This window comes from Arachis hypogaea, chromosome 9 (genome assembly GCF_003086295.3).
Source record: "Arachis hypogaea cultivar Tifrunner chromosome 9, arahy.Tifrunner.gnm2.J5K5, whole genome shotgun sequence".
Classification (NCBI taxonomy): Eukaryota; Viridiplantae; Streptophyta; class Magnoliopsida; order Fabales; family Fabaceae; genus Arachis; species Arachis hypogaea.
The window spans coordinates 56,486,921-56,511,323 of record NC_092044.1 but is presented as its reverse complement, the minus strand read 5'-3'; the positions used below and the strand labels follow the sequence as shown (position 1 = coordinate 56,511,323).

Below are 24,403 nucleotides of genomic sequence, written 5' to 3'. Positions count from 1 at the left end.
CTAGTGGTGTTTGATAAAACTACTTTTAAAATTTAAAAATATTTTAATAAATATAAATAAAAATTAAATTCAAAAATTAACTAACCGTTCGAGGATATATTAAATTTTTTGTTTCATAATTATTCTTTTTCCTTCATTTTTTGGAGTTATTAGTTAAAAAAATTAATATAATATAATTTTTAAAAGTAGAAACTTATTTGATATATTAAAGAAAGAAAAACTACCAAAAGTACCCATGAAGTTTACGAACGCTGACAAAAGTACTCATAAACTAAGGAAATTAACGATGTACCTATGGAAGATGAGTTCCGTATGACAAAAGTATCCAAACCTAATTTTTTGTTTATTTTTTTAATAAAATTCTCAAACTATCCCCACCCTTAACCTTAACTCATTTTTTTAATCTTCCAGAACTCAACATGCACCTTTAAAACTTGTTATGGAATCCAAAACTACTCCTACAACAGATGAAATGAACCTTTTATGGTGAAAATTTTGGATAACAACGCAACAGAGGATTCCAGCGCCGAGATTAACAAAATAATCAATCAATACCGATGAAGAATCAGAGAAAGAATCATAAAGGAACAATTTTTAATCGTTTCATTTGTTTTTTTCTTTTTTTCTTAATTTGAGAGCTTTCTTTGTGTGCAGGGACTGGCGAAAAAAATAGAAAAGAGCTCACCATACTAAATTTATTTGCTAGGAATTGGTCGAGATCTTCTACCACCACCACCACTATTGATTTTGGTCTGGTCTATTATAAGAGTAGTTTTGGACTCCATGACAAAGGTTTTAAAGGTGCAAGTTGGGTTATGAAAAGTTGAAAAAGTGAGTTGAGGTTGAGAGTGAGGGTGGTTTGGGAATTTTATTAAAAAAAAAACAAAAAATTAGAGTTTGGATACTTTTGTCATACAAAACCCATCTTCCATGGGTACATCATTAATTTCCTTAGTTTATAGGTACTTTTGTCAACGTTCGTAAATTTCATGGGTACTTTTGATAATTTTTCCTATTAAAGAAATAAGTAAATATTATTTTGGATTTATGAAGATTTTGTTTTTGGTAAAATATTCCAAATAAAAGAGTTACCCCAATCTTAAAAAGTTTATCAAATCAACATTAAAAGTGAAAAGAGATAATTTTTAAATTTGTTCAACCTAAACAAAAGCAACTATTTTATAAGGATAAAAAATTGATAAGAAAAAAACTTTTAAATAGAACAATTTGATCCCCAATCTTCTATAATCCTTTATATCTAAGTGAGATTGAGAAAAATACTTTGGAAGGAAAAAAATCTAGAGAACTTTTTATATTTTAATATTAAATAATAAATAAATAAATATATTATGTAAATTAATTATTAAAGTCAATTATTAATATAAAATATATATTAAAATATTAAATATATTAATAATTGATTTTTAGTAACTGATTTTAGTGTATAAATAATCTATTTAAAATTTGAATAAAAAATTTCCAAAAAAATAAATTGTTAACTGCTATAAATAAAAACGAAAAAAAAAAAGTTTGATATGCTTTTGGCGTACTCGTCCCTTGCTCCTTCTTTCTCCCCGGTCGTGCCGTAAAAAAAAACACCACATGACACCACTTCTTCCATATTCCGCAACCGAAACCAACACAAAACCCAATAACGTTTAAATCTCATACCAACACACACACATCTTGACCTTCTCTTCTACACTCTCTCTACCTTCTTTCCTCAAATAAGAGGGTTGTTCTCTCTGGGTGTGTACCGAACTCCTTCTTGTTTTTCACGCGCGCTCTCTCTCTCTCTCTCTGCAAAACCTAGAAAGATCCGAGTTGCCATTTCCACCGCTGCAATCCCAACCTTCCGATTAAGGTACCAACACGCTTCGCTCTTAGCTTGATTTGCAAAACGGTTACTTTTAAATCCACGAATTCTCGAAATGCTGGTTCCTTTGGAATGCGCTACTCGAACAAAGTGTTTACCGAACTGGTTGGTTTAAATTGTGTATAGAAAAATTAGCTCCTGATTATTAACGTGTCATGGGATATACTAAGCACTCTCTTTTTTATTCAATGTATTATTGTGGCTTTTCTTATTAATGTGTACCTTGCTGTTCAATTTCCAATATATATATATATATATATATATATATATATATATATATATATATATATATATATATATATATATATATATATATAAGCGATGATTGGAGTTTTGGATGAATTGGTGTTAGGGATAAAACCCTATATTCCTAGGGCTGTGTTACAATATCAGATAAATTTGTGGCATTTTTTTTCATTAATATATTGTTCATAAGGTCTGTTTACCTAGCTGCAGAATAAGGATAGTGTGCCAAAAGTTTCCTCTTTGGTAAAACATTAGCAGGGTTGAATGAAACATTGGATGATCATGCGTGAATAACGCCTATTTGGTTCTGGAGAACATTTTATTTATTTGTTTTGTGTGTACTGGAAATGCTATTGTGAAAATTTTCCTAAACGAAGGAATTTCGGTAACTTTAGGGCAACTATATCCGTGACTCACACATCGAATACAAAGGGAAAGAAAAGTGCCACAAATGAAAAAACTGTTTGATTTTTCGTAACAAAGATTTTTACTTATTTTGAAAGAGCTGAATTAAATCAAGTTGGTTATACTTTATTATTGTAGCAACTAGATTCATATATGTGGGTTTTGTCGTTAACCTGTTGCTTCGGTTTGCTTTGTAGTATTGACCTGATCAAGGGGACGAGTAACACCAGGACTGCATTGTCCAAATGAATGACACTTGACCTGGAAACTGTCATCCACTTTTCGTATTCTTGTTCAGTTGGATTCCTTCCTATCGTTAAAACAACTGCATTAGGTTTCTCACTTATCAACATTTGTTATTCTTTTACTAGTGGGCATCCTTTCATTCTAGGTCGTAGAGTTTACTGGTGAGGTTTCACGAGACTACAGTAAGGTGATTAAATGTTTATATGTTTCTCTCAGGAATTATGGTTCCAGCATTTTAAGACCATGTGTTGCCTCTATGGCATACCTAATTCCTATAACAAGATAATTTATTTTTGGCAGTTTGAAGTTTTGTATTGTTTCTGTGTGTGTAGATTATTCTGTGTATTACTGTGTTATACCAAGTGATGCAGATCAATCTGTACTAATAAACACAAAAAACAAAAAACTCTTGCCGATTGTGTCATAGAACTAATATTTAGAAATGCTTTCTGGTGATTCTGAGAATACATTCCTTCTTGTGAGTTCACTTGAAAGCTCATCTCAGGTTAGGTAATTGTATCTATTAGTCTCATGTTGGCATGGTTTTAGAACAAATTGCCGAAATGCATCTTCATTTTGAATGAGTCAATAAGGTCTATGAATCTATGAAGGCTGTGCTATTGTTATTTGTGGAGTGTGGACATGTCGATTATTTGTGACTTAAAAAGCTTGTCTGCTTTTAAATTAAAGAACACAAATCGTAGGTAAAATAATGAATTCAATATCCATGGGGTACTGCAACTGATTTACTAATCATGGGAAGAAATTATTATCTTTGATTGTGACGATAATTTTTCTAAATGAATTTTATATAGTTTGCTGTCCTAGTATATTGCACTGCTGTATTCTTTTTCTCTGCATGTTGTTACTTTCTGAGAAGGTTGTACATACATATGTAGTTGATACAATTTAATGTTCAATCTTGTATTTTTTTTTTTTCTGTCCTTTTGATGTAACTTTTACTAGAGATGGAGGGAAAAACCGAGGATGAGGTGGTAGATATTGAGAGTGGTTCTAGTGGTTCTTTCAATGATGATTCTGATGATGAGGGATCTTTGCCTCCTGAAGTTGATGATGATAGAGTAAATCTTGAGGTCAGCCATGTGGATATTTTGTTTCTCACTTTCCTCTTTGTTTCTCAACTTTTTAGTGATTAATCCATGTGTAAACTTCAATGCACTTCGTTTTATAATTTTATTTGTATTATGAAGGAACCTTTGACTGAGGAGGAGATACAAGACCTTATTTCTGAGTTGTTAGAAGTAGAGAGCAAGGTATTATTATAATTCATAATTCATTACATCACTAGAGAGAAACATTTAACTACTGTTGGTGTATAGTTTGTTGAATCAAGCTCTCCATAATACTTATATATGATAAAGCTATATTTAAACTGTTAGAGCATTTAAAATTTTGGAAGTAGAATGGTAAAGAGATCACAAATTTCTTTACCGTTAATTTCCTGGTAACTGCTCCAGAAATTTATTGAAACCATGTTTAGAATTTTGTAATCACGTTTATCCTTTGGGAACAATAATCAATGTAGTTACTCATCATCCACTGTTTGAAAAATTGAGCAATTAATTGTTTCTAATCATGTATCATGTAAAAATTTTACCCCCAGAATTATTTTATTTTGGGATTTTTCAAAGATGAAATTATTCTAGTGTAATTAATTGCAGATAGTGGCAGCCCGAAATCCGCTATGGAAATATAGTGTCATGAGTCGTGACCTATGGCAGAAGTCGTATATATTGAATATGTCATTAGATATTCTATAAATTATAAATTTATTAATCTTTTTGGTAACAACCTTAGTCATGGAAAGAGTTAAACTGCTTTTCGAGTGGTTATTTTAGAGAAAGAATAATGAAACAGTAAGGATATGCCTTCAACTATATGTTGCGATGCTATCTGCTATATTTCCACAATGGATTTTTGGATCACGGCTATGTACGGTTAATTACTCTAGTATAATTTCATCTTTGAAAATCACAAAGAATAAAATATTTGAAATTTGAGCAATATTTAGGAACAATGAAATACATAACTACCAACATAGAAAAGAAAATTAGAGACTGAGTCAAGATTTGTAGGAAATTCAATTCGACAAACATATCTCTAACTTTAATAGAAACATAGAATCCTGGTCTATTACAACCAGAAACAGAGAATGCAGATCACATAAAGGCATAGGAAGAGCACGGACATTAATCATGTCAATTTTATCCTGCTTGAGGCTCCACATAATGGGTATACTGTTCATTTTTCTTTAAGATACGAAGGTCATCCTACTCTTTGTAACACTATATGATTTTACACCTACAAATTTGGGGAGGTTTTTATTAAACACAAAAGGACAAGAGAATCTAGTAGCAAGAGTTATTTTTCCTGTAAAATGTAACTCAACTATTAAGATAGTATGGTATGCAAACTTGCAACGAGGTGTATGCACTTTTATTTTATGCATGTGTTAAAAGTCACAAATGGAGGTTCTCTAATGGTTTTTTAGGCTGCAGAGGCCCAAGAAGCTCTTGAAGAGGAGTCTCTTGCCAAAGTGGAGAGTGATGTTAGACAAGAATTGCAGCAAACTCTGACAGAGGATGATGTTAGTTCATCTCTTTGGCCTTGGCTGTTTTTATCTTTTGGATTTTATTTATTTGTCATGACTTGTGTGTCTTGTATGTAGTTGGAAACTGCTGTTGCTGATGAGATGGCTACTTTTAAAGAAGAGTGGGAAACTGTGCTGGACGACCTTGAAACTGAAAGTGCCAACTTGCTGGTATCTTCAATTTTCAATAGATGTTTTGGTTTGTATGCTTGCTGATTGTGATTAAAATTGTTGTCTATATTTAAATTGTTGTTATCCGTTGTCTTCTCTTAAATTAAAGTAGCCCATTACCCAGACCCATGGTGACAGCCTGGACTGTGATCTTAAACCTTCAAAACTTACCTTATATTTGAGCTAATGTGGCTAGTGGCTTAAAAGAAAATGCTAGTGATTTGACTATTTACTAGAGCTGTGTAATATTGCATATTATAATACTTTGTTCCAAATGGAAGTAATTTTTACCTCAATGAGTTGAGTGTGCATTGTGGTGTGTTTTAGTTACTTATAGCCATATTGGAGTGAGCAATGGCTCAACCTGCTCTTTATGCATTAGTCCTTTTGTGCCCTTGGTTAGAGACTGGTTCACGTAATACAAGCTTAAGTTCATTAGTCACTGTCATTATTTAATCATATTGCTGTTGAGAGTCAACATCATGGAATTTGCTGCATTTCTTTTTAACCGATGGTAACATATTCTCATTGCACAAATAGCCTCTGCTTTTAATCCTGCCCCATAATGGTGGGAGCTTTGAGCAATTGGGCATCCTTTATTTATTTATTTTTTATGCTCGAGTTTGATGTTGAGTTCTTGATGGGATTTTTTGTGGTTAATATGTATGGGCAGTTTTCTTGGAGTTGTTTTTGAATTCTTTCTTTATTAAGATGTGCATATAATTTTTATCTGCCACTCTTTGATATGATATGAGTAGGAACAACTCGACGGTGCTGGAATTGAGCTCCCAAGCCTTTATAAGTGGATTGAAAAGGAAGCTCCCAATGGTTGCCGCACTGAAGCATGGAAAAAGAGGAATCATTGGGTAGGGTTGCAGGCAACTACGGAAATTGCTGAATCAGTTGCTGATGCTGAGAAGTATCTACAAGTAAACAGACCTGTTAGAAGGTATGTTTTTTACTTGGTATTTGGATCAGGATATATTCAAATACAATATTCATGGTTTTGTGGTGTTGGTTCAGGCGACATGGTAAACTACTTGAAGAGGGAGCTAGTGGATTTCTCCAAAAAAAAATTGGTGATGAAACCAAGGATCCTGTAAAGAAAGGAATGGAGGGAGATTGGGATTTGTTCAATAAAATAGTGTCTGATGGGAGTGGCACTGATGTTTCATTTGGCAGTAAGCACTGGGCTTCTGTTTATTTGGCCAGCACCCCACAGCAAGCTGCACTGATGGGACTCAAATTTCCTGGAGTTAATGAGGTGAATATACAATTTTAACTGTGGCTGGTGAACAGTAATGATGCTTTTTCGGTCCATTGAAGAAAAAAGATAGTGTCAGCAATTGATTTTTGTTTTCCTTATTAAATGTTGGGTTTTACTAAGTTCCCCTTCCTAATATAATGCAACATGTTTGCCTTCTTCGGCCTTGCAATTGTCTTTGAAAAATGAAAACTTGTTTGAGTTTGCTAACTGCTGTGGCATTAGCATTTAGATTGCATGATTTATTCTTATGTTTTGGAATTGTTATTTGAGGGTTTGCCAATTATAGTTACTCCTGTTTGTATGGTTTTCTGTCCCGAACTAGCACATTGGTTGATTTCTGTGGCACTTGGACTTATTATACTGTCAATGCTTTCTTAAATCCTGGTCTTGTATGTATTGACATAAAATGCACTTCAGCAGCCAGGGACGAATATATGTTATATGTTGTGGGGGCAAGTGCCCCAACTCGAATTTGGAAATTTTTTTGGTAGTATATGATCATAATATTTATTTGCCCCCATTATGTTGTTAAATTTGACCCCATTGTATTAAATTATTATGAAATTTATTTTATTGTCACATTATATATATTTTGCCTCCATTGTCAAAATTTTTTAGATCCATTACTGTTAGCAGCCAACCCTTATGTTTTACTTGTTAGTTAACATATTTGTTGTTAATTGACTGGTTTTTTCACCCGTTTTTGCTTTTGAATTCCATTTTCCTTTAGGTAGAGGAGATTGACGATGTTGATGGCAATTCGGCTGATCCATTTGTTGCAGCTGCGATAGCAAATGAAAGAGAACTAGATCTTTCTGAGGAGCAAAAGAGACAATTTAAGAAGGTTGGCTATTATTACGTTATCTGTCATTTATTGCATGAAATGTGTATTGGTCCTTGAAAATGTACTGCATTCACAATTTATTGTTTGGTTTTGTGTAGTTTATAATCTACTTGTTGAATTATGCAACAACAACATGAAATGAGTTTGGATAATCTAAAGGATTAAATTGTTTATAAAACAACAACAAAGCCTAATCCCACAAGGTGGGGTCAGCTACATCATAGGTCATGTTTATAGTGAGACCGTTTACATGTAGATTTTCTTTGCTAACCTCATGTATGATCTTTTTAGGTCTTCTTCTACCTTTCATCACTTGTGTATCTTCCATTTGATCCATCCTTCTAACTAGATGCTCTGTTGATCTTTGCCCCACATGTCCAAACCACCTAAGACAAAATTCTACCGTCTTTTCAGTAATAGGCGTTACTTTAGTTCTCTCTTATATCTTCATTTCTTATTCTGTCCATACATGTTTGATGACTCATCCATCTAAACATCCTTATCTTTGCCACACTAAGCTTATGCTCGGGCACACTCTTTGCCGCTCAATATTTCGTTCCATATAACATAGTTGGTCTAATGGCACTCTGATAAATCTACTTGTGAATTTTAAAGGTACTTTTTGGTCACATATAAAGCCAAATGCATTCCGTCACTTTGTCCAACCCACTTGAATCCTATGTTTTATGTCCTCAATTTCTCCGTTATCCTATATAATATATTCAAGATACCTATGGTAGGGATATATATAAACAAGAAAAAATTAAGGACATATAATTATATAAATCAGGGACTGCATAAAAGTTTAATGCATCTGGCTAGTGTTAGATTCATCAGTGAATATATAGGCATTCCCTGTTAATGAATTTTGTTGCCATCTGCATATTTTCTACTCTGTGCTGTTCATAAGTTTGTATGTTCAGGAAATTGATTACTTTTTGTTTCCTTGTTTGTTTTTGTACAGGTCAAAGAAGAGGATGATGCTATTGTTGATAGGAAGCTTCAAATCCATTTGAAACAAAGGAGGCGTCGGAAGAAAAGTAAACAGGTGAATTATTGATTTTTATTCTCCTTTCTCATTTTTTTGATCCCAAAACTGTCAGACATTACTTGTGTTTTTCATAGGATATGTTGTTCGTAGGAATTTAGATCTTACTTGTGAAAGATTATTTCTGTATCATCTACCTGGTCTAATAATATTTTATATTGGGTAAATGAAAATGTTTATTAATGATTGAACTTATTTGAGTTTGTAACTTAGATTAGATATTATCACACACGTATTGAATATGAACATAATTCAGTGAGAGGTATGCTCACTGACCAGGTGGCAGATAGTAGCCACATGATAAAGCTTCAAACTAATCATTTTTAGCTTCAAAGATGATCTAAATCATTTTAAGAGTATATTTGGACTATCTTCAGATTAGCTTATATTATCTGTGAACTAAATTGTAAAATCAAGTAGTCCTCTAACTCAGGAAACCGTTTAGTGATTTGGGTAGGCTGTGATTGGTTTACCTTTAAAGGGAGAAATTCAAGTAATAATGTCTGGAGTGAAATTTGAAAGAATGAAATTGAATTCTCTGGAAGGTAAGAAAAAAGTTTCCAATTTCGTTGTGTCTAATTTAGTTGAATAGTTTATTCCCTTACAATCCACTGATATCTCAATTTCATTATTTTCTTTATTGGTTGACACAACCAAGATGCCAAACATGTGATTTCTCAGCTTGTGTTTGGATGAGATTAAGTTGAAAATTTGAAAGGTATTTTCTTCTTTTTGGTAAAGATATCATAGGTTGCTCAAAGTGCATTCTACTTCATGCAATAGAAGCCAGTGTTGACCACTGTGACAAGTAACAATCTCTAATGGACGTGGGAGCAGAAATTTAAATTGGTGATGGTGCACACTTTGAATGGTGCACACTTCATAAGTTAAATGGGTTAACAATTTACCCTCAAACAAGAATAATTATTACCCCCTAAGGATATGTTAGGTTGATGGGTAAAAATGGGGTGGAAATTTTCACGGATGAGTTTGATGTGTAAAATTGCATAGGAAGCTTACTGTTGAAAAATTTTTGCATCGCCTTTTTATCTTGTGGCCAAACATATGCTAAAATTTTTAACATTTTTACTTATCAATCAACTCATCAGAACCCCCACCCCACCCGCGAGGCCCGCGTCACACACAAATATCTAAAAAAAAAACTGAACTCCATGGGTGGTTAGTCTCATGTTCTCTGTGTTTGTGCCTGACAAGAAATTTTTAAGGGATAGAATTAGGCATCTAGCATCTATTTAGTGTAAACTCATGATTCTTCATAGAGAACTTTCCCTCTTAGACATGTTGAGAGATTGGAAAGCTATGCTTAATAGATAAATCTTTTGTTTTCTTTTGTTTTTGTATAGGGGATCCCATATCCCGAATTTATTTTATCCTTCTCATCTTAATGAAATTCTGTTTTTATCCCAAAAGAGAAAAAACACCGTATAGTACAACCGTTAAAAGTATTTAATTTGACCTATCTAATTGAATAATAGGCATTTGATTTTTTTCTCCTTTTTAATCACTATAAAACTTACCAATGACGTAAGTGCTATTTATTTGTCATCTTTTTCGTTCCCTTCTTCTGTAACCATAAACCTATTATTCGTCCCACGGAAGTAACTTGTGTTGATGGGAAAATTATTTCTGATGACAAGAATTCTTTTCTGAATTTGCAGAACGATAAACTTGAAGATTTTGATGCTGGTTACGATCTTGAAAAGGATAATGCTATGAGTACTGGTGACTTGGCTGATCCACCCAAATCTTTGTTGGATGATATTATTGAACAGCGGGGAACTAAGCGTTTGAATGATGGTGAGCTCGACACTGATAATAAAAAGTCTCGTACTATTAGTGATGACAGTGACGATGACACAGATGCCATTGAAGACAAGGTAGATAGGAATATGAGTACTCTAGAGGAAAAAGGCTTATTAAACAGTGGTGCTGATACTCTTCCTTCAGTGTGTCCAAATGAGAAATTTCACTGCACAATTTGTCATCAAGTGGCTCTTGAAGTTCACTCACACCCTCTGTTGAAGGTGATTATTTGTGGAGATTGCAATTGCTTAATGGAGGAAAAGATATGCCGAAAGGTACAAAATTTAAGGCAATTTTAGTGATATATTTGTGCTTGCCTAGTTTTGCAATATTAGTAGAACCGGGTTTGTGTTGAAGAAGTTGAAAGGCAGGTATTTTTGTGAAGATATATAAATTGATGGAAATGGATCTTCTCAATTTTTTTTTCTCTTAATTTTTTTGTCAAGTGTGATCTTCTACCATTCAACATCTTCTCTCACATGTTTTCTCTTGATTCCACTTAAGGAGTGTATGGTGAGAGATCACACTTGACAAAACAATTGAGTGAAAAAAATTGAGAGAATCTATTCCCTAAATTGATTAATACGTTGTTTGATTAGTTTACGAAGGAGTAGGATGTTATTCAAAAGCAGCTGGAGGAAAAATCATGGTTTTAAATACAGTTATGAATAAATATATTATTATTATATTGTAGATAAGTTAAGACAATATCCTTATTGAGAATAGGCTCATTTTTCTCACATCCTGATGTTGAAATTTTCTACCCATAAAAGAAGGTTGAGAAACTTAATTTAAATTCTTAGTCATTCTAGTAAATATGAACTTTAAGCAACAGTTATACATGGAAACTCTAATCCCAAAAGTTCAAACTGTTAGGTAGGGACACATGAATGGTTATATATCTAACATGTTTCTTTTGGTAAGAATCTCTTTTTTGGGCTTGATGTGTGAATTGTGCATAGGTATTTTTTCTGGTCTTTATTTGTCTTATGTTTAAATTCTTTCACTTGGGAGCAACAAGTATTGAACTGTAGGTCAAACTTTTTTGTTTGCCTTGTGCTTAAATTTTTTTTTTCTTTGTTGGAAGTAACAAGGATTGAACTCTGGACCTTCTTTTGGTCATAGAAGCTTTAATATTGTTATGAAATCATGTATCTCAAAAGCTTAAGCTGTTGGGTAGAGGCGCATGAATGCTTATATACCTAACAAATGTGACATTTGTTTCTTAAGAATTAACAAAGTATTATATCAGGATATCAGGATATGAGAATAGAGAGAATGAGGGTGAGTGATTGAGTGTAACTGAATCTGTTTTTGTTTATTACTGAAGAAAGCACTCTTCTGTGCTTTATGTGCAAGTTTGGATTGGCTTTTTTAGTGAAAAAGTACTTTTTTTTAAATAAAGTACTTTTATTCAATTTAAAACCTATTTGGATACGTCTTTTAGAAAAAGTACTTTTATTAAAAAAAGCAAATTATTTGCTTTTTCTAAAAGCTAGCAAGACCTTGCTTTTTAAAAAAGCAAAAGCAAAAGACGTTTTTAATTCTGAAAAACTCTTTTTAAAAAGCCTATCCAAATGTGAAATAATTTTTGTCTGTTAAGAAAAGATCCTTTTTAAAAAGATGAAAAAAAGTACTTTTTTCAAAAGCCAATCCAAACTGACCCTGTATACAACTGTGTTCTAGTTTGTTGAGCAACCTAGACTTAGGGGCAATTCTGTCCTTCTAACCTTAAGTTAGTTATGACAGCTATAAGTTAGTTACAGCTGCTCCGTCCTAGCTGGAACACTACTCTTTGGGCTATGCTACTACTCTCATAAGCTATTCATTAACTTATTCTGTTATTGCCCTTCATACCCACTTCTGTTTGGGACTCGTGCACTAAATATGAAATATGTGCACTATGCAATGGGCTTAAATCTGTCCAATATTATTCTCTGATAGCTAAACTTCTTATGGCTTTGAAGGTGGATTTTCACGTTTAACATTTATGTTTAATAATTCTATTGCCATGCACCTTCTAAGAGTAATCTTACATGCTGCTGCAAACTTCTGCATTTTCCAGAATACAGTTTGTACATGATTCGTATGGTATGTTGATGAAAAATATTCTTGCCTGGTACTACTCAGTGACTACGAAAAGCTCTTCTGGGCTGATGTAGTAATGTAGTTTTTCTATCGTATTTCATTTGGTTGCAGGACCTGAGTCTTGATTCTCCCTCAAGTCATTGTGCATGGTGTGGAGGAAGCAGTGGATTAATTAATTGTAAATCATGCACAATGTTATTCTGCACCAACTGCATAAAGAAGAATCTTGGTGCAGAATCTCTTACTAAAGCTCAGGCCACTGGCTGGGATTGTTGTTTTTGCCAGCCAAATAGTCTGCAAAGACTGACACTGCTATTGGAGAAAGCTATGGGATCTACTGCTGAACTAGTTTCCAGCTCTAGCAGTGATTCAGAAAATTCAGATGATTCAGATGATTCGGATGAGTCTGATGCAGAGATTAATGCTACAATCAGGTGGAGTTATTGTTATAGATTTAATTTATATAATGTTTGAAATTTTTTGATTTAATTTTTTAATTTATATAATGTGTGTCCAATCAGATTTGATTTGCAGTCAAGTAAGGATTTGCAGGTCGTCTTGATTTATTTGGAGCTGAACATGACTGTTGGATTTCCTCCAATGCCTAGGCTAATAATTAATTTTTCATATTTTCCTATTAATAAGCAGGCGTACACTGCAATTCTTAACATTCTTATCGTTAAGATTTAGCCGTTAATGTCATTGTGAGTTATAGTGATGTTCCTTTATCTATTTATTTCCGTTGCTATTCTTCTGTTGATATGTTCTGGTTATTATTTTGAAATGATGTGCCTTAGTCTTTATTCTTTAATGGTGTGTTGCTTTTGTTTTTTACTTTTAGGTATCTATATCTAATTAGAAAACTTCATTTTACATGTTTTTATTGCTGTGTTGATTTAACTGATTCTTGCATGGAGATGGAGTATGAAGCAAATTACCATTATTAGTCTATAATTTAGTTGCAGAGATGGTCATTATAATATCTTATTATCTTACAGCTCTAAGAGAAGGCGCAAAAAGAAGATTCGAAGGATACTCGATGATACGGAATTAGGTGAAGAAACAAAAAAGAAAATAGCAATTGAAAAGGTGGCATTTTGATGATGATTTTGTTGTGTTGAAACTTGTCTTACTGCTCCAGCTTATCAATTATTGTCCCTACTTTTGCAGGAACGTCAGGAACGCTTGAAGTCTTTGCGAGGCCAGTTCTCTGCTTCACCAAATGAAATGAGCTCATCAAATTTATCCGAAGGGGCTAGTGTTGAAGTTCTTGGCGATGCGGCATCAGGTTACATAGTGAATGTTGTGAGGGAGAAAGGTGAAGAAGCTGTCAGAATTCCTCCGAGCATCTCAGCCAAACTCAAAGCCCACCAGGTATTCTGTTTCCTACTTAAAAACTGTTGCTCCTTTTTCCTTGTGATGTTTTTCTCGTTGAATGTAACTTCTCAATTTTGCTTGCTATTTTTTTAGTAACCAGTTGCTTAAGTCCCTCATGTCAAGGTTATCCATGTAGATTTATTTATTTAGGGAAGACAAACATTTTAGGATCTACTTGGTGTAAGAAGAAATTGCGCACGTTTTTATTTATGCTGTTTGTCAATGTCCTAATATCTTCCTCTTTTATTTGGCCTTGGGATTGGTTACCTAAACCTTTGGAAAAAGGGGAAAAAACTTGGCATTGATTTGCAATAAAACTATATTATTCAATATACACTTATTGCATGGATGAGGTGTAATATAGCTTCTATGGAAGTAAGAAAAATGATTCTGTTCTGTTCTCATCCTCCCTTGCCAAAGGGAAGAAAGCTAATCTTACTTTACAACTGCTACGGGTAGCTCTCAAGGGTGAAACTCATTACCCTCACTACTCAATAGAGGTGCAAGGCTGCAGAAGTACCAAAACCACCACAATATGCATCACTTCCAATTGAAAAGAAAATTCTTGTACTATATTAGTAGAAGAAAATGAGAAATGATAAAGATAATACGATGTTGCCACCTCTGTATTTCAGACTGCTTCCTTTTTATTTAATCCTCTGTATGGCGAATCTAAGCATGAGCTGAACATATGTTCCAAACAGTGTTGAAACATTTAATCTTGGATGCTGATACATTTTCTTCATTTGCTACTAGAATAAGGGAGCTTTAATTGCTAAATAGGGAAGATTTGGGATATGACCATCACCAATCCGCACTAGCCTTGTCTCTTCCGTTCATTTGTATTTTCTTAGTGCTGCCTCTTTGAGAATGTTTTCTTGAAAATTTGCAAGATGTACAACTTTGTTTTTTCTTTATATTTGCAGATTGCAGGAATAAGATTTATGTGGGAAAATATAGTAGAGTCAATAAGAAAAGTGAAGTCTGGGGATAAAGGTCTTGGCTGTATTCTAGCTCATACCATGGGCCTTGGTAAAACTTTTCAGGTATTCTAGCTCATACCATTGGCTGTATTCTATTCTATGACTGATCAGTGAATTCTTGTTAGTTGAAGATACCTGACAGATAAATGTCATTTATGTGAAAGGATGATAGTGCATTTCATTTGGTTGATTTGAGAAGTGAATTATATTTATCTAGGACACTTTGGAAGGTAGGACAGGATAATACCTAACCATAAAAGGTTTATTTGGCTGGATGTTTTAAGGGCTCTTAAAATTCTAATACAATATAATTTTTAATAGTAGTGTATAAAAAAAATATAATATCTTATTGAGTGGGGATCCCCTTACACCATCAAATAACTTTTATAAATTATGAATTTCACCAATTCAACCATTGAATTATGTGGTAGTACCTTGACAAGCAAGCTTACTGAATTTCATAAAATTCAGACATTAATAGAAATGTATTGTAATAATCGTTATTCACTTATATTTTCAAAACTATATTATTTGTTAAAATAAAATGGTATAATGAAATATCAAATCGCTTCCAGAAAAATTGATCTAAATGATGAAATCTCTCAACTCAATGGTTGGATTGATGAAGCTCATCTATAAAAGTTATTACACCTATTGTAAGTCGATCACCACCTATATTATATTATTTATTTTATAGTTTGTTATTGTTGTCTTGCTTTGTCCAAATTGGAAAAAGATATTAACCTCTTGGTATGATAATATTTACAATCTATCATAATTGAACATTAAATCAATTTTTGTAATAAAATATAATTTTATAAATGTTTATTGGATTATGAATTTAAAATAAGTTGTATTATTTACAGAGATTAATTTTAATGCACTATCAATATTGAAAACATTATGATCCATAAAATGAGTTATATTATGTTCCAATCACATTTTATATTTTTCATAGAAAATGTCTTTATTTTATTAATAACTATTGTTGTCATAAATATTTATTATTTTGTGTTATTTTAGGTGATTGCTTTCTTGTACACTGCAATGAGGTGTGTTGATTTGGGGTTAAGGACCGCACTTATAGTCACACCTGTCAATGTTCTGCATAATTGGCGGCAGGAGTTTATTAAGTGGAAGCCCTCAGAGTTAAAGCAACTCAGAGTCTTCATGCTGGAAGATGTACCAAGGTTTGCTTATTATTGTCTTTCGATGTCAATTGAGAGCTGTCACATTTTATATTTGTCTAGTTAATCTCACTTTTTGAATTTGGTGGCCCATTCATGCAAGCACATAACCCTGTTGATATTGATTCTTGAGGAAAGGGTTATCATTTTGTATGTCTCTTGAATTTTGTTACCGGTGTATCAACAAATTGCGACTGATTTTTTATTCAAATTGCCTTATATTGGTTGATGAATAGTAATGTAATTATTTTCAAGCGTTTTCTTCATCACTTGCAAGATTGGAGTAAGTGGATAGATGTATTTATCTTTGATCAACAGAGAGAGAGATAAGAATGATTACTTTATTATTTATGAGCTTAATCATTACATTAGATTTTGAAACATCAAATACAAGAAGTCAACTGTAATATCCATGTTGCTGGAGCCCTATTCACTCTCACATTTCAACTCAACGATTACAGTCATCATCACATTGTTTTCTTAACTCTTCTCAGAGATAGGAGGGTTGAGCTGCTTGCAAAGTGGAGAACCAAAGGTGGTGTCTTTTTGATTGGTTATACTGCTTTCCGTAATTTATCTTTTGGGAAGCATGTGAAAGACCGGAATGTGGCCAGAGAGATTTGCCATGCTTTGCAGGTAGATTCTTGAAATAGCATCCCTTGTTAGCTGAAAATTTCTTTTTCTGTTGTCAACTATCATGATACTACTTGGAAATCTAAGACTTGTACAGTCCTTATCTACAGTACTTATGTTAAGGCAAAGTATTTATCTACATTATTAAACCCATGATTCCTCTGAATTGTTGACCTGTTACTGTAGGATGGACCGGACATTCTTGTTTGTGATGAAGCCCATATGATTAAAAATACAAGGGCTGATGTAACTCATGCCTTGAAACAAGTAAAATGCCAAAGAAGAATTGCCCTGACTGGATCGCCCCTTCAAAACAATCTCATGGAATACTATTGTGTAAGTCTTCATTGAAGTTATAAAAATTGGATGATGAATAAACTATTGTATGCACTTTTGAATCTTTCATTTTCTTTGAAACAGATGGTTGATTTTGTAAGAGAAGGTTTTCTTGGAAGCAGCCATGAATTTAGAAACCGGCAAGGCTTTCTTTACTCTCACTTCTCTGATTTTTGCTGCGAGTTAATTTCTTTTATGTTTCTTAGAAAGTATTTTACTGTATTTGCAGCTTCCAGAATCCTATAGAGAATGGTCAACACACTAATTCGACTCTCACAGATGTGAAAATTATGAACCAAAGATCACATATTCTCTATGAACAGTTAAAAGGCTTTGTCCAAAGAATGGACATGACTGTGGTGAAAAAGGATCTACCCCCCAAAACTGTCTTCGTGGTAACCGTCAAGCTTTCTTTGTTACAAAGAAAACTGTACAAGAGATTCCTTGATGTGCATGGGTTCAGTAAAGACAGCGCTCATGAAAAGTTTGGAAAAAGATGTTTTTTTGCTGGTTACCAGGCGTTAGCCCGGGTAAGTTTCTATGTAGACCATGTGGTAGTCAGTTTAATTGTCTGCTATGTCAGTATTGATAATAAAAGAAAGAAACAGGTAGTTATAGGAAATAGGAACAATTCGACGAGAGGGGATAATAGAGTTGGTTATTGTAAGCTGCTGCAATGTAGAGAATTATAGCCCTCTGACACCTGTATATAGAGTAAACCCAGTGTATATGACTGTCCTCTCTCATTACCTTGCACTGCAAGGTACACAAACCTCACCTATATATACCATAGTGAAACACTAAATCTTAGAAGTTATAGTCACTTTCTGTTCTCTATATAGTCTCTACTTTTCTTTGCGTTCTTACTATTAGGGTCTAGGGAAATGGTAGAAGTTATAGTACTTTTTTTCCCTGCTGTTGGGTAGGGGGATTCTGTTGAGGGTAAGGTAAGACTCAAGTTTGAAAAACTTAATGAGTTGTTGATTGCATATAGTCTCTTTTTCTCTATTTTACTCATAAATCTCTTTTAATTCAGTCAGTGCTTCTTAATATATAATTTCAAGCAGCAGCTTCTAATGTATGTCAACTCATAAGCAGCTGTTTAGAAACTTAATTGGTTTTTTGGTAATTGTATATTGTCAATATTGGTCAGTTATTTTCTGTTAATTTGTTGTGTTCTTGATAAATGTTTTGCCTTTTCAGCAGAATACTTTTGATTAGTGTCTTAGTGATAGGAATGTGGTAAACTGTTTTATTGCATCATACCTTATTTGGTATTTCATGAATCATGATGATAAAAAGTTGTGCGTGATAGATATGGAACCACCCTGGGATCTTGCAATTAACAAAAGAAGACAAGGACTATGTAAGACAAGAAGAAGCTGTTGAGAATTTTATCGTGGATGACTGCAGCAGTGATGATAATTCTGATATTAATGCTGTTGGAGGTAGTTTTCTATATTTTTAAATATTATTACTTGTTTTACTGAAGGCTTCCTTAATATGCAATGGGTAGTTTTTAGTATGCATCTCAGCATTTGCATAAGCAATAATTATTGTGAGTTGTTCCTAGTAAGTTATTAGTATGCTGAGTCCGTATAAACTTGTTGATGTTGTTGACATCTTAACAGAATAAGAACAACTAGAATGAAAGGAATTAATTTTAAAAATCATCTAAGTTGAATTAGAGAATTCCAATCTTAATAGCTAATTTGAAGCGTAAATAGTGCAATGCGCAACTACTTTGGTCTTTGTTTTAGTATGCTATGAATAGATTTAATGGCTTAAGTTACATTTTGCTCTATTGCATCAGCTGAAAACCAATGAATCCTAATAATTCTTCCAAATGTCTGGGTAGCATGTAAATGATCATGCTGTTAAATATCCTTATATTCATCCTAATTAAAATTGTGGTTAGGCTGAATTTCAGGTGGTATTTTTAAAAGAAACAAAAGGTATGATAATGAGTCTTGTTTGTTTGTTTGTGACATGAAGATAGTGATTCTAGTGAAACATAATAGAGAGAAGTAATCAAATAGTAATGAAACATATGTTGATGTTTGTTACCGAGCATAACTCATGGACTGTTTCGAGGTTTGCCCCTCCCCACGTGCGCGCGCACATGCTCCTCCTCCTCCCCCCAACCTTTCTCCTTTGCATTCTCATAAATTCAATTCTCCACAATGTCTTTTGACAACTCATTACCTTACAGAGAAGATGAGGTATGCAAATGATTTGCCGCAAAAGAAAGATGGTACTGGCTTTTTCGTAAAGGTATGAAAAGACTATCAATTGATTCGTGATATAATACTTTACTTAATCCTTTCATTTTGCATTAGAATTTCGAATATGAGATGATGTGTTGCCTTCTGGCGATTTCTTCTGATATAGTGATGATGTTTCTTATATGTATCTTTCTAGGGTTGGTGGCATGATCTACTTCCTGGAAAGATTTATAGAGAGCCTGATCATGGTGGCAAAATGGTTTTGCTACTAGAGATATTAACCATAAGTTCTAGTGTGGGCGATAAGGTATTAGTTTTTAGTCAGAGCATACCAACGCTAGACCTCATAGAACTTTATCTCTCAAAGATACCTCGACATGGCAAACCTGGGAAGCGTTGGAAGAAGGGGAAAGATTGGTATCGGTAAGGACATGCCCAATTTGCTGCTACTTTTGTTAAACTCCTTTTCTATCCTTTGATTTTTTACCTACCCCCCCCCCCCACTTTTTTTTTTTTCCTAAATTATTGGTTACTCGTTTTTCTGACTTGCACCATTTTTATGCTGTCTTTCCTGAAATATTTTAGCTTTTTGATATAAAAGAAGAATATAATTAATAGAGAAAAGAATGATACACTGTAGTGGAGAAAAAGAGATCCTGGAAACAAAAAAAGATTGCAACAAAAGATTTTTGAAGCGTAGCTGTCAAAGTAAAAGAGGAAAAGAACTTGTTTATCTGAAAATCCATTGTTAAAGGGGCATATATTGTGCACTAGCCAAATATTCCAGATAGTAGTGTATAGTTGTATACTGTACAGTGCCACAAAGGTTTTCCCACTTTCCTGCTGCTAAAATCCATGAACATAGACAATAGAAACTGATCTAAGGATGCAAGGCAGATAGACTGAAGACACCGAATGAAGTATTCCACAATAATAGAGTTTCAGAGTAGAAAGAGAGCAGGAGAGAGAAGCAGAGAATTGTAGAAAATGAGGATGTACTTATATTAGAGTGATGAGCTAGTATTTATACATAGAAAGGCGAGTTTTCAGCACTCTAGACCAAACGGGTAGAAGGGTCTTTACTAACTTTAGTTTGTTAGGGACTTTTAGGGTGGAATCTATCTTTAGTTGCCAGCTCCTAAAACTAGCAGTTTCTAGATTCTCAGCTTCTAGGCTCTTCTAGATTCCTTACTCAGCTCACTCTATTACAAAAAGAGTCAGCCATAGAACAGTGCAAAAGCATGTCAATCTGTTTCTGAACTTTTCTGACACAAAACACACATCAGGAGATTAATCAATAATCATGTTAAGCACAGCTGTCCAAATAAAGGTTCGAACTATAGAGGGAGCTTTGACTTCTAGATGGGTTTATCAAGGTGTAAAGATGTTGGGATTAAGGAGTGAGTTAGAAACTGGAATTATGATTTACAACTGTACATACTAGATGCATGAAGTGACCACAACCTTTCAGGGTTAGAAGACAAGAAGCAATGTCAAGAACACCTGGTTGCTTGAAATTTCTTAAATGCTTTAGTTTGCAGGCATTATTATTTTAAAATTGTGGGGTAGTCTTTGTTTTGGTTGCTTCTAGATTTATTATGCTAATGTGTTATCAGCATGATTACATTATTATTTACAGTCTTGCAAAATATGGTAGTAGTAATAGATGTCTTTTAGGTAGCGTTTGGTGGAGAGACAGAGACAGAAAGACTGAGATTGAGAGACAGTGACTAAAGAGACAGAGATTGAAATAAATCTCAGTATTCTGTTTGCTGCAAAATGGGAGATAGAAATTGAAACAAGAATAGAACTCTAATTTAATTTACACAAAGGGTAAAATTGGAATTAATTAATTGAAATGAGGGTATTTTAGGTATAAAATATTATTAAAATTTCACTCTAAAAATTTTAGTCTCCTGTGTCTCCACTTTTTGGAAGTACTGAAATACTAAAATTTTGGAGATAAAGACAGAAATTTTAGTATCAGTCGTTGAACCAACAAACATGATACTGAGTCTCAGTCTCTCAGTCTCTGTATCAGTACCTCAAAACAAACGCTACCTTAGAGAGACATGTTCATTTCATAGAGTATCCTCATTGAACCTTATGTATGAAACTTCTCAATCATCATATTGTGATATAGTTATGTGATGTATGGACTGCATAAATTTCATTGCTGACCAGTTTATGCCAAAAATCGAAAGGTTGGGAGGGTTATCAATTATCTCTCCATCCAAGTAAGATATATGTAATAGCTATTTGATTTAAATAATGTCTCTACTGTTTTTTCTTTTTTTATTTTCCTTTTGGTTAATTTAGCCCATATGTTATTTGCAAGTAAAATTCTTGTTTCATCTAGTCATTTAGTATATTTAATTTTTTACATTTGTACTCTTTTCTTTTCCTACTGTTTCTTGTTTTCCTTTGCTTTTCTGTTGGTTTCATCTCAATCTGCATTTATGATGTTGCTATGCTAGAACTTAATGTTCAAGGTGTACTTGAAATTTAGATGGTTCTTATTATTAATGATCCTTCCTAAATTCATTATTTCCCTTTGATTTAACCTCCAGGCTGGATGGAAGGACAGAGAGCTCTGAAAGGCAGAGGATTGTTGAGAGATTTAATGAGCCCTCAAATAAGAGGGTAAAATGCACTCTGATTTCAACCAGAGCAGGTTCTTTGGGTATTAACCTTCATTCTGCTAACCGCGTTGTTATAATTGATGGTTCTTGGAATCCAACATACGATCTGCAGGCCATCTATCGTGCTTGGAGGTAAGCTCTGGATAATCTTTCCTCAATGAGTTTTCTTGTAGATATATTTGGAGTTGAGCAATCAGATCTGTAATATAATTTTAAAGTAATGTGGGTAAAGCAACTTTCAAATTGGATGTGGTGTTGACTGTTTAACAGTTTTATTTTGGGTGACAAACATAACAAAAAGCACAGTGCTACATAGGGCTCTTTTTCGATGGTTAATGTTACACAATATTCTTGGTTCGGAAAGATATTTTTAAAATTTAAAATTTTTGCACACTTTATTCAGTAACAGCTTATCTGTTTACAATTCGCTTGAACCTGATTGAAGTCAGTATCTCCATACTTGCAGGTATGGGCAGACAAAACCTGTATTTGCATACCGATTGCTGGCTCATGGCACCATGGAAGAGAAAATATATAAGCGCCAGGTAATAACACCTCATCATATGCTTCTATTGTTCTCTTTTCAGTATTTCTGACATGGAAATGGTTTTATAGGTAACAAAGGAGGGGCTTGCCGCTAGAGTGGTTGATAGGCAACAGGTGCATAGGACCATATCTAAAGAAGAGATGTTACATCTGTTTGAGTTTGGTGATGATGAGAACCCTGAGACTTTGGCTGAACTTAATCAAGAAAATGGCAGCAGTAGTAATACAGTTAAACATACAACACCACATTCAAATGGAAGTAGCAACTCTGATAAGCTAATGGAAAGCTTACTTAAAAATCATCAACCCCGGTACATTCTCTTGACTTGAAAGTTGTTTCAATGAATCTTTTCCACGACTATGCTGTCTTTATAGGTTTGACATCTAAGTTATCATTGTAGGTTATGACACATACTTTTTACCCTTTTAACCTAACCGTTGGTCTTGACTAGTGTTGAATCTTGGAACAAAATTGAACTCTAGTACTTGATTTCTTTCGGTGTATTACCAAAGACTTTAAATATAATTGACAAACTAAAGTACTATCCATAAGTCACATACTCTTGTACAACTTAATGGAAAAGAGTCACAAATGTTTGTGCTGGGTACTCATTGATTGAGAAAACAGTTCCCGTTCGTCAACGACTGTGTAAGCCCAATTGATCAAACATCAATAGAAAGGTCTTGGGTTTATCTTTAGGTAACAGTGTTTCTTTAAATATTATCTCTTATACTAATATATGCAACCTAAGCATAACTTGAAATGGAGCAAATTTTCCCTCCATCAAATTTTGTGGTGCGTAAGAGCCTAAGAGCGGCAAAAGAAATTCTATTAGGACATTTGGTCACTAGGTGCTGCGGTCTTTAGTATGTTTATGACATCAGTTGAACCAAATTGTTCAAGATTGAGCGGCTAGATAATAGCATGCTAGACTCAGTTCTCTAAAATACCTGATTCTTCAATTCAGTTTCTCCCCCTTTTTTTCCTTCCAAGGGTAAGTAATCATAATGTATCTAACCTAATATTTTGATGCCAGTTGGATTGCCAATTATCATGAACATGAAACCCTGTTACAAGAAAATGAAGAGGAGAAGCTATCAAAAGAGGAGAAAGACATGGCTTGGGAGGTGTACAAGAAATCACTTGAATGGGAAGAAGTGGGGAGGGTACCAATTAGTGACCCCATGCCTGATCAAAAGGCAGAGATGGCTGCAAGTTCAAAACTACAACAGGTGAAAGACCCTCTTAGCATGGTGTCAAGTAGTAGAATAAGGAATCGTTTTAACATGAGAAAGTGCACAAACCTTGCACACATGCTCACACTCAGAAGTCAGAGAATAAAACAAGGTGGCTGTACAGTTTGTGGGGAATGTGCTCAGGAGATCAGGTGGGATGACTTGAAGATTACTAAATAGATAGGAAAAGGGGCAAGGCAATGGTGAAAGGTTATATAGTTTTATCTGTTAATATATATATATATTAATCTAATCTTTTTTTTTCTTTTTCTTTTTTTCTGGGGTTGTTGTAAAGGGATTATTGCCCCCATATTGAAAGGGGATTATGAATACTTAAAGTGAGCATGTTGATACAGAGAAAGTAAAAGATTAATTATTCTTGGATCAATAGTTCCACTTACAATGGAAGTTAAGGATAATTTGACTTGTTACTTTCTCACTCTATCATCATGCTCATTTTCGGAAATTCATGTTATTTATTTTCCTTTTTTGTTTAGATAAAATAGAAATGCGACAAGGTGAGGATGAGACAATCCTAAGTGTCAATATGTAACCAAATCTACAATCTATTCTTTTGGTTATAAATGCAATGTGCAACATGTTCTTGATTAA

General features: G+C 33.7%; 1 protein-coding gene across 7 annotated transcripts; it reads left to right on the top strand.

The window, feature by feature from the left end:
- Positions 1-1,504: 1,504 nt before the first annotated feature.
- Positions 1,505-24,403, top strand: LOC112710911 (protein CHROMATIN REMODELING 20). 7 transcript variants are annotated; one of them, XM_025763381.3, is made up of 27 exons: positions 1,505-1,864; positions 2,725-2,861; positions 3,740-3,867; positions 3,985-4,047; positions 5,286-5,381; positions 5,463-5,555; positions 6,314-6,504; positions 6,579-6,819; positions 7,553-7,666; positions 8,631-8,714; positions 10,394-10,813; positions 12,738-13,060; positions 13,625-13,715; positions 13,797-14,000; positions 14,930-15,049; positions 16,010-16,176; positions 16,668-16,809; positions 16,993-17,142; positions 17,227-17,282; positions 17,372-17,672; positions 18,458-18,590; positions 19,355-19,416; positions 19,564-19,790; positions 21,938-22,141; positions 22,476-22,554; positions 22,625-22,866; positions 23,593-24,403. In XM_025763381.3, exons 2-27 carry the CDS (start codon positions 2,777-2,779, stop codon positions 23,969-23,971), a joined length of 4,395 nt encoding a protein of 1,464 aa, XP_025619166.1. In that variant the 5' UTR covers positions 1,505-1,864; positions 2,725-2,776; the 3' UTR covers positions 23,972-24,403. The 7 variants fall into 7 exon arrangements, with proteins under 7 accessions (XP_025619166.1, XP_025619171.1, XP_072059064.1 ...); XM_025763386.2 differs by having other exon boundaries at positions 1,536-1,864; positions 5,293-5,381; XM_072202963.1 differs by having other exon boundaries at positions 1,536-1,864; positions 2,725-2,934.